The sequence below is a fragment of the Chenopodium album genome, chromosome 18 (assembly GCF_948465745.1).
Source record: "Chenopodium album chromosome 18, dcCheAlbu1.1, whole genome shotgun sequence".
Lineage (NCBI taxonomy): Eukaryota > Viridiplantae > Streptophyta > Magnoliopsida > Caryophyllales > Amaranthaceae > Chenopodium > Chenopodium album.
In genome coordinates, this window is record NC_137851.1 from 49,955,249 (window position 1) to 49,966,480 (window position 11,232).

General features: G+C 36.0%; 1 protein-coding gene and 1 long non-coding RNA gene across 3 annotated transcripts; both read right to left on the reverse strand.

The window, feature by feature from the left end:
- Positions 1-142: 142 nt before the first annotated feature.
- Positions 143-2,322, reverse strand: LOC145591025 (protein FAR1-RELATED SEQUENCE 8-like). 2 transcript variants are annotated; one of them, XM_081647413.1, is made up of 2 exons: positions 2,099-2,322; positions 143-1,694 (listed from the first exon to the last, which is right to left on the reverse strand). In XM_081647413.1, the coding sequence occupies exon 2, from the start codon at positions 1,380-1,382 to the stop codon at positions 348-350; it is 1,035 nt and encodes a 344-aa protein (XP_081503539.1). In that variant the 5' UTR covers positions 1,383-1,694; positions 2,099-2,322; the 3' UTR covers positions 143-347. The 2 variants fall into 2 exon arrangements, with proteins under 2 accessions (XP_081503539.1, XP_081503538.1); XM_081647412.1 differs by having other exon boundaries at positions 143-1,700.
- Positions 2,323-4,998: 2,676 nt separating this feature from the next.
- On the reverse strand, positions 4,999-6,098 carry LOC145591062 (uncharacterized). The gene is made up of 3 exons (XR_014102238.1): positions 6,065-6,098; positions 5,576-5,935; positions 4,999-5,202 (listed from the first exon to the last, which is right to left on the reverse strand). It is a non-coding gene; the product is annotated as an uncharacterized LOC145591062 (long non-coding RNA).
- Between the last annotated feature and the right edge of the window lie 5,134 nt (positions 6,099-11,232).

Here is an 11,232-nt window from a genome sequence, read left to right on the forward strand (position 1 = left end):
GAACTGTAATAAATCTAAGTGACAGATATGCAGCATCCTGGTAAATATCGTCGTAAGGCTCATATCCATTTTATGCAGGGAGTTCAGTTTCAAAACCCAATTACCTAATGATAAAATATGCACATTAGTGCAATGCAGACCACATATCAACCTAAACAAAGGTGTACTACCAACTAAATGCAATGTAGACTACATTAAGTGTGTTTGCAGAAAAAACAGCCATGTAACCTTAAATCTGAAGTAACCAGACAACCATAAAATGCAATGTGATGTACCTTATAATTGTTTGAAGAAAACAGACAGCTATGAAACCATACAAGAATATTCACATGTGATGTAGGAACTACTTAACGGGCACACTTCCCAAGTCTTTCAAGAATCCTCATAATATGCCATATACACCATCGGTGGCGTGTATCTGGCATAACTTCAGCTAGTGGTCTCCTCATAGCAGCAGCTTGATCCGTAAGGATGGCGATAGGAGCTTTATTACCCATGCAAGCCAACCATTGCTTAAATACCCAATGATAAGTGTCACAATCTTCGTGTGAGACAAGGGCGCAACCTAAGAGAGTAGACTGGCCATGATGGTTCACTCCAATGAAATTGGCAAAGGGAAACTGATACTCATTTGTAAGGTAAGTCGCATCAAAACAAACAACATCACCAAACTCTTCATAAGCTACCCGACTCCTTGCATCCAGCCAAATTACATCTTTCAACCGACCTTCTTTATCTAGCCTACTTACACGGTAAAAATTTTGATTATCGGATTGCATGTAACCAAAGTATGCCATCATGGCTCGTGCATCTCCACCGGCCATCTTCGAACGCCTATGCTTATACACCTCATGCTGCATATCCTTCACACTAGGCACATCCTCATTCTCAGTTGGTAAAAATTCCTGAATTTGTGAAAGAGGGACACCCACGTCATAATAATTCACCAACTTTTTGCGAATAGAAGAGGTCATCTTTTTCATACGATACTCTTTAACCAAATTCGCCATACTTGGAGAGAGAGTATGACTATGCTCCAACACCATAGTTTTCAAAACCCAAAGCCCATCAACATTTACACTACCATAAATCCTAGCCAAGCACTCACATATTTTAGATTTCCTTTTGCCTCGTGCGAGCTCATCCCTCCTGATAGAACCATTCACACCTAAAGAAGCACCAATATCCATCAACTTCGCCCTTTTCTTCGCCTCACGCTTCGCCCTCATATTAGGTGCACCCCAACATTCACACCTCCAGGTAATTCCCCTCCTCTCTTTTGTGGTGGTAAATGATCCTTGCACCCTGCTCACTCCAAAGCCACATTGCTCAGCATACATTTTATAGTACACCTCAATATCCTTCCACCCTTTGAACAACATCCCAACTTCTGGAGGGTCAACAGAGGAAATCAAATTGTCTTTATTGCTGGAAACAGTGGTTTCTATGGTCTGAACTGTCTGCCTTGGGGAGGAGCATTAGATTAGGCTACAAGATTTGCCATTCTCAATCTTTGAGGGTGTAATCTTATTAAATGTCCGAGTGAGGAATATACTGTCCAACTCAACTGTATTCAAATCAACACCTCCTTTATGTTGAACATCAATCTCAACCAATTTCCCTACCTCCTTTTCACATTCCCCTACTAATGGACTTAATCTGTCTTTAGTACTTTGAGAAATCACAGCCATCATCTACAGCTACCATATAACAACAATAAAAATGTTTAACACATGCGCCCAATTATAGAAGCTTCATCAATTCAAATCCAACAAGAAAATTATATGGAGTTCATGTATTAGAAAAAAATTCATAAACACACAGCCTGCCCCTAATTAATAACTCAGATAAGCTCATCATATAATTGAATAAAATTAAAAGAACCCTAATGTTTACGCATATTCCAATCAGAAGCAGTAGCAATAATTCTAATGTAAAATCACAAGCCGCAAAACCAAAATTAGGTCCTATAAATCGAAAACAACACGCCCCATGAGTAATAGCCCACAAATTACATGTAAAATTAGACAACAAACAGGCCACAACTCCACAATTATGTGCAATAATTTCAAGTAATAATGCTCGAAAGTTAACTTACCTTTACCAGAAAATTAAACCATACAGAATAGTCGGCTACACCCGATACAGCGACAATAGGAAGGCCTGGCAAGATCTGAAGAATAAGCGCCTCATTACTGCTGAGAAGATCTGAGTTCCACCTAACTTGAGTATTTTTTTTTTTTTATTTTTTTTATTTTTTTTTTTTTTGAGAAGGTACACTGACTTGAGTATGGAGATGTAAACGATGAGCGCCTAAGTCTTCACCTCTTCACTCCGTTTATTGTAATTCAGACGATGTTATTTAACGGAAAAGTGGTCCTACAATTTTAATAATTAAAACTGCTGACGTGGATTACTGAGATAAATAACATTGTAGATCTCGGAGATAAATGGGGGCTCGCTCGTAATTAAATGGGGGAAAGTATAAACTAACCATTGGTGTGGACCCCACTAACGGAAATAGTAACAGGAAAGGTCATCTGGTAGTAACTTATACAGTAAGGGAATTTGGATGGTAGTAAAATAAAAATTAAAAAAAGTTAAACACGTAGCAAATGTGACAAGAGGTGCTTTTGCTGGTAGCAAATGTCAAATTTTCCTTATTTTTATAAATGAAAAAAGATTGAGATAACCAAATTATATATATATATATATATTACTCCAATCTTTGAAAAGTTATATTATAATTTACACAAAAGCGAGAGTTATACAATAATTTAATTAGTTGACAAACTTTGATTGACACATAGTTTGGGCATTTATAATGAATTACCATATAAAAGGTATAAAATATATTAAATGAAAAATATGGAATTTATATGTTAACTAAATATGGAAAAAATATCTTCATTGGTATAGTAGAAGATTGTTTAAGAAAATTTGACAAAAAATAAAATAAAATAAAAACATTTTGGAAAGAAAATACAGTAGCAGGAAATTAAAAAGTTTTAGTATATAAGTATCGATGATTGATTTGTAATTGCCGCTTATTTAGAAGTTATTTAACAGCAAAAGTTATCTCGGTTTTTGGCATTGACTCGTTTTAATTAAAAATCTCTCGGCGGCGTCCAACTATGGGCGGTGATAGGCACAGCAGTGGCCGCGGCAGGCCCAACGTATTCTGTATTGTGACACCACCAAGGCTTTGTGTCATGCTGCCTTTGCGTCCTCATCCAGCAAGTATTCCTTTAAAGATGTTTGTGAAGATTTTTTGCCGAGCAGCAAGCTTTCCGAAGGACTTCCAGAAGGGCTTCTTCTGGCTCAAAGTATTTATTGTGCAAAAGTTGCCTTGGCATCCTATAGTGAGAAACATGGTACAGAATATAAGCTTGTTGAACCCCTGGCTAGTGCTCGGCTCAGGGAGTGTGGGATTCGCTTCCATTGTAACTTCACTGCTTCCAAGCTTAAAAAGAATGGTTCTCATACTGCTCAACCGAAGCTCTTCTTTGCTAACTTTCAGTCTATTGAAAAAAGAATATGTGATATGCATTGCTGCATCATTGACCGTAAGCTGATTCCATATCTCTAACGTCTATTAATGTGGATTTGTTTACCTGGAACATGTCAGTGATTTTTCATGTCTGGGAACATATGTCGCTTATACTTTTATAGGTCTGGTTTCTGGAAAAGGTTGTCACATTTCCCATATAAGTAAATGTTTATAAACTTTTTAATTAGGCCTTACTTGAATTAAGTGATGCGGATATGATCACTATAAGTCAACTAGTGTTAACCATATACTTGTAATAATATATCATATCATCTTTTTGATCATGAGAGGTTGGGATAACTAGTTTTGGATGTAGGGAGTAGTGTCTATGTTTAAATCCTCTTACTTTTGCTTTGTTCTTTGATGGTGTTTCAGCTGCTAAAGCAGAATACATGTGCTGTGAAGATTGTCCCCCAGATCTTGCTCACTGTGGTCAACGCATCTGTTGTTACTCTGTGGCATGGAAGTATTTACTAAACCAAAAGGAATACAAGGCTAGAAAAAACAAAGTCTATGCAGAAATCGCTTTAGATATTTTTAACAACAAACATGGCACAAAGTATAAGCTTGTGAAATCATTGGAAAGCAACATTGTCCCGGTAAGTTTTGGTGTCTATAAGTTCCACTGCAACTTCAAGGCCAAGCTTGAGAACCTTGACAGCTCTGATGATGCTTCTCCGAAGCTTTTTTTTGGCGATATTGTGAAATCCACTATCTTAAGTAAGGGGGAATGTTACATTTTGGATGGTAAGTTCATTTACTGACTCAGCTCTGATCCCTTGCTATTTCACATATGTTTTGGTTTGGATTATCTGCTTCATGCTATAATTTTACATGTTTTTGTTTGGGTTGCTGCATGTTCAGATACTGAAGGTCTGGTTGATCACTGCTCAATTTGCCGACAGAGTATCTTTCATCCTGCCCATTACAGAATTCCAGCCACTCCCCGTGATTAGATGCCTGTAATACTGTTTGGAGAACATGTCTCCTCTATGCTAATATATGTTTTGTTCTTAAGCTCTGGTTGAATATCTTTTACAGTAAGGTATGATACTATTTGCTTGAAATTATAGATTTAACTTAAACCTGAAAGTCAGCCACTAATCGAGTATAGCTAGTAGCTAATTTATCATATTTGAAGTCCAAAATCACAGATATTGAAAGTATCAAGCAAACTTGTAAACATGCTACACAGATAGTGGTTAACAATGGTAATAAAATTGTTAGAAAATTCACCTTTCCAGTAATTTTGCTGTACAGGGCAATCACATCCTTCACAGTAGACTGAAAGTGTGTTGTTGATCAGAACTCTGCAGGAAGTTCAATCAGTATTGTACTGTTTTAAGAGATTATTTATAACAAATTGGAATTTCTTACTCTTAAAACAATAAGAATGCTGTGATAGTATGATACATGTCGTCTGTCTGGTTTAGAACTTACAGTGGGTGTGAAGCAGCTATCAGATTCAGGCTGGTTTATAGGTTCGCATATATCATATGTATGGAAGAATATCTCATCTATCGGTCCAAGAAGATCGATGCCAGGCTTAAGCTCAGCCTCTGGGTTACCAGTCTCCGCTTAAGTTGTAACAAAAGCACTGTGTTTCCCATTAGCAGCAACATTGTGTTGTGTAGGAGCAGCAGAATACATACCTGAAAAAAATACCAGTTAATATTAGAATGGTCATATACTTATCTACATAGGATAATTAGGCTTCATTGTTTTCGCCCAAAAAACCCTTGTCTGAATTTCTTAGCCCTTGTACAAACTTGTTTTTCTTTATTAGAATTTATGGAGCCTTATTCTCGGCACTCGTTTTAGTTGTGACTGGAACTTGGATAGAAATTACTCGTATATCACCAATTCTATGGGATAGCATAGGCGCATAGCAGTCATAGCACACAACAGACACCTCATGTTTTGAATATTTTCCTGGATAAAAGCATAGAACAAGTACTACAAACTGCCTTTGCAAATTGCAACACCATGAAATTGGTATGCAAAAAGATTTCAGATTTCACATACATGTCTGATTTTCGACCCAGTTGCTTCTGTGGCAGGATCACCTGAACTGAGTGTGAATCTTTGGTTTCTGGGATTGGGTGACTCATTATACTTTATACATATAGCACGCGTTACTCTTCCAATCTTACATACCTGTTACACCCAAAAACAGAATGCATATTGAAATTATATATCTCATCAAATGTCTCTTAGATCAGAATATTTGCACCTAATCTTGATTCAGATAATTGAGGCATCAATATGTTTAAGTTTGAGAGCATGTCTTATCAGGTATATGTGACGGATCACAAACAACTTTCTTGAATTTAGCAGTTTCTCCTTCAGAAGACCAGTTGCTTTCCCACTGTTATCAAAAACTACCTGTCATCCAAAGCAATTCATACTTACTATACTGTATATTATCTTTCATGCAAACTAGAATCTGGATACACAGAAATTTTCCGTGAAATGATGTTACTCAAACAGCAAATGTTGTAGCACAATATATACCGAGCAATCTTGGCTTGTTGAGCATGTAGGTTCCACCATAAACTGCGCTTAAACGGCCAAATCCCTATCAAGGAAAGCAGAGGACAGCAGAGGTGTGTCAAGTGAGGGAATTAAAACGGAGTATGAGGTACCGAATTATTAAGGTATAAAAAAAAAAAAAGAAAAAAAAAAAAACTTTGTTACCTGAGGCAATTCTCCAAGTACATAGTGGATAGATGTATAAGGAGATCCTCCTTGAAATCGAGCCAAAGACTTCCATATAACTTTCGAAACAAAAGTCCAATACGATTAGCAGCAAAGTCACATTAGTCTTTTTTTTTTTTTTTTAAAAAAAAAAATGACGAAATCACATTAGTCACTTAAAGTCAGAAACATCACAAAGGTGGTATCGTGTTGTAACTTGATATTTTATACTCCGTAATTAATACCATGTGTTTGGTTCAATTTTGGAATGAAATCTCTCATATTTTCTCCTTTTATTTGAGAATGAAATGAGTCAAACTCACCTTCCCCAAGGTTTCTAAATTACATACCTCATGGGTTTGAGGTATGAGTTTAAATTTCATACTTTTGACAACCAAATATAGGGTGTGAGTTTTAGTCATTTTAAACTCATATCTCATACCTATATTCCGCAAACCAAACACCCTCTGAGTGTTTAACACAAATTCAAAACAAACATTCATATTGCATAGGAAAAATACACTTTAATAAGTCTCAACTTTTAACTTTGCCCAATTTACTTTACTTAATCCCAACTTTCGATTGTTCTACAATACTCCTAAGTCCTAACTTTCACTTACGTTCTTTTTCTTCAATACCAATTATAGATTACCTCAATAAAAAAGTTAAATATTTTTTAAAAATAAATTATTTACCACATGATGCATGTCAATAAGTTAAAAAAAATAAAATAAAATTAATTAAATTGAAAACCCATTGAAAGGGAAAAAAACAAAAAACACAAACTACCAGCTTATAACGCTAGTGGCCTCCCCAGCCGACCATCCCCCTCCCCTGAACCACCGTCTTCGATCCAAATCCCACAATTCCGACCTCCCTCCCTTCCTTCCCCCCACACCGAAAATATTCCTCTCACCCCATTTTTGTTTATGTTCTTTGGCATAAGGAGGAGAGAGAAAAGGAGGTTTGGGTGGTTTTGGGGGGGGGGGGGGGGGGGGGGAAGGAGGCGAGGTGGTTTCGGTAGCTGGGGTGTGGGATAAGGGTGGTTTCGAGGGTGGGGGTTTTTGGTTAATGGTGGCGGTTTCGAGGACAAGAGTTTGATTATTGGTTGTTTCGAGAGTGGAGAGAACGAGGGGGGGCCGGTTTTGACAGTGGAGCTGTGGAGGAGGGATGATTCCGGTGGTGGCCCAAGGGAGGGGGTAATTTTGAGGATGCAGGTGGGGCTGACCACCATAGTGATTGTGGGCTGTGTTGAACGTTGGGATTATTTAAAGGAAAAATTGTCAAAAATAATACAACCTTTAAACGGTCTGTCAAAAACAAGTCAACCTTTTGAAGGTATCCGTTTTAAATAAGATAATTTACCTGTAAGCTTAACAAACGGTTAATTTTTTTTTTCAATAGATTCGTTTAATAATCTAATTAACTCTTAAAAAACTTTATTTATGGTTAAATAATAATTATAATAATAATAATAATTAAAAAAAAAAACCCATATCCACCACCAGCCACCTCCCCTTCCCCAACGACATTCCCCTTCCTCGACGACCTGCCAACCCATCCCCTGGCTCTGGTCGTTCCCAAATCTTTCCTCCCCCGGGGCTGGCGTCGATCTCCACCCCCCGCACATCGCCCCCTTCTCTCTTCCCCACAAAACCACCTTCCCCAAAACCTTCCCTCCTCCAGAAAACCATCGAAAACCACCTAAAACCTATCCCCCACCCTCGAAAAAACCCTAAGCGAAATGATTGTATAGGACTTTTGTTTCGGAAGTTATAAAAAATCAATATAACTTTAAAATAAAGCGGCGGAAAATAAAAATAAAATGTCAAAGGGTTATAATAATATATTGAATCGATGGTTCACTACAATAAATATATTGTAGGAATATAATTGAACATTTGGTCTGAAGATTGATGATATGGTTTTATTCACCTTTGTGTTTAATTTAATTGATAAGGAGATTTCTAACTAATGTTCGCTTAATTATTATTACTTTGAGGAACCCCTGGTTTTGAGAAACCCCACTCCAATAGCTAAGTGTTTGCCTTCTGAATAGCTTAATATGTTTAGGGAGAGAGAGAGGGTGAGAGATTGTTCAAACCCCTTCTTGTGACATGTATGGGGTATTTATAGTGTATGATAACCCTAATTTCAATGGCCAACCTATAGCCGACTCATCCAAGTCAAGCCAGTAGCCGGAGTAAGTCACCGACTTACTCTGGTCTAGTTGGCAGTCAGAGCATGTCGCTGACTTATCTTGGTCGAGCCCCCCAGCCGAGCCTACCACCGACTTATTCAAGTCGATGCCCCAATCGGAGTCTGTCACCGACTTATCTTGGTTGAGTCCCTAGCTAAAGTCTGTCATAGACTTATCTTGGTTGAGCCGTCAGCAAAGGCCACTATGGCCAATGGGAAGAGAATTATTCATATACATATAAAATAGAAGAGTGAGAAGAGAGAGAAAATCATACTGTAAAAAATTTAAGCAAAAAAAATAAGAGGAGAATTATTCATATAGTTATACAAAGTTTGATTCGTTAAACATTATACTACCTCCATTAACAGTTATTTGTATTATTTACCAAAAAAGGGTGCTAATTATTATTTGCAATAAATTTATTTCTTTCCTATTTTAGTAACTTTTTTTTTGTCAAAATGACCAAAATACCCTCGTATAAAAATCATTAACACATAAAACTATACATAATTACAAATTATTTTAACTCTAATCTAAATTAATTATTTAAGCCATCCCACCCTAATAATCAGATTAATTTCAATGCATCTTCCCATTATCTTTCTCTCTCCTCCTTCATCTTCTTCATCTCTCACCAAATTCCAGATCTGGTTGTTCGTCAATGGTTCACTTGTATTTGTGGTTGGATTTGGTGGTTTGAGGGTGGGTTTGCAGGTTTGTGAAGGTGGATCATGGGTTTCGGTGGTCTTGGTTGATTTTGGTGGTTCGTGGATTTTGGTGATTCTTGTGGGGGTGGTTTTGGTGGGTTTTAATGGTTCTTCGTTGATCATGGATTTCGGTGGTCTTCATTGATTTGGTGGTTTGTGGGAGGGTGGATTGTGGGTTTCGGTGGTTCTTCGTTGATTTTGGTGGTTCGTGGGGGTGATTTTGGTGGTTCGTGGGCGTGGTTCTTGTGGTTCGTCAAAGGGTTTCGGTGGGGGTGGTTTTGGTGGTTTGTTAAAGGGTTTTAGTGGTTCATCGGTGGTTTGCTTGGGTTCGTAGTTGAATTCTGGGGGTTTCGGTGGTGGTTTTGGGTTCTGGGTTTCGATGGCTTTGATGGTTCCGGTGGTTTTTGGTGGTTTGGTGGTTCTGGGTTTTTGTGCAATTGTTTTTTGTTTTTTTTTTTTTTTTAGGTAGTAGGATTAATACTTAAGGGCTTAAGCATATGCCCTTACTTTTTAATAATCACACTTAAAAACTTTTGCTTAGGAGTCCGCGCACACCCCTTTGTTGCAAATAACTGTTAACGGAGGTAATATATAAAAAAATTATAGAAATAATTTGGAAAAAATGAATTCAAGAACATGAAGAACATTAGAATAGAGACAAACCGAATCACAAATAATTTCACCCAAAAAAATGAGAGGAGAATTATTCACTAATTAGATAGATAAACAAAGTTTAACTCATTAAAACAAAAATTAAATTATAGATGAAATTGGGAAGAAAAAATTGAATTCAAAAACATGAAGAACATTAGAAGAGAGGGAAGAGAGAAAAATTGGACCAAAAAAATCACCCATAAAAAAATAAGAGGAGATTGAATAGGTTGGTTGGGGAATTTGGGTGCATTGATTGTGCATCGAAAATACAAATATAATTTGAAATTAGATTAGAAAATTTTATTTGAAATTTGAATGAAATGTTTAAATATATTATTTTTGGGCCCCAAATAAAACATCTACCACTAGGGCTGAGCATAAAAGGTACTTTGTTAAAATTTCTGAAACTGAAACCGAAAATTGTTGCAACCGGATCCTCAAAATGGCGACCGAAATCGAAACCTGTTGATCAGGTTCTTGGAAATTGGGAACTGAAAGGTTCCGGTTTAAGGTATCTTGTCTTGCAATATACTTAATAACTTTTTGCAAAACTTTTAATAAAAATACTAAATGGTCACTAACTTACAATGTTTACAACATATAAAACAAGTTTAAAGCCATGTTGAATTTACCTTAAAAATAATAATCTATAAATATAATTAAAGTAATTACCGCTGATGTCATTACTTTCCACATGTCAACCTCTTATAAAAAATATTCCCGCCAAAACTAATAATGACATCATTTTTTTAACATAAATAAAAATTTGAAAATAATAAATTAATCATACATTTGCCTAACAGATTTTATATTTAAATTGACTAATTATATAATTTCCATTAGAGAAATTAAAGGAAGGCAAGACTATTTCATTTTCTTATAAACATTATCTTTTTCTCCTACTCCGTATATTTTATACAGATTATATGAATTGGGGTTTCCACTCTTTATTAATTTATCAATTTATTAAATTTTGCTTAAATTATTTGTATTACGTACATATTACACACAAATAAGCTAAAAAAATATAGTAAAAATCGTAAAATAATGTTAAAATCGTGCATCGCACGAGCCTAATCTAGTATTCAATAAAAATAATTCCAGTTCAGTAAAAATAAATTCAATTCTGCAAAAAATAAATTCATTTCAGTAAAACTAATTTAGTTCAATAAAAATCAGTAACTCGAAAAAAGAAACATAATAGAGAATCAGTAAAAATAATTTCAGTTCAGCAAAGTAAAATTAATTTCAATTAGTAAAAATAATTTAAATTTAGCAAAAATAATTTCAGTTCATAAAAATAATTTTAGCTCAACAAAAAAAAGGTGAAGTAAAAGGAGCGTAAGTGTAATCTTTACCAGAGTATTGTATAGGTCCAAACTCATTCTGAAACAGACATAATGCTGATGGCCTGATGCTAATGA

Excerpts from the sequence above, each read along its gene's own strand:
- LOC145591025 (XM_081647413.1), bottom strand. The coding sequence starts at position 1,382 with ATGTTGTTCAAAGGGTGGAAGGATATTGAGGTGTACTATAAAATGTAT.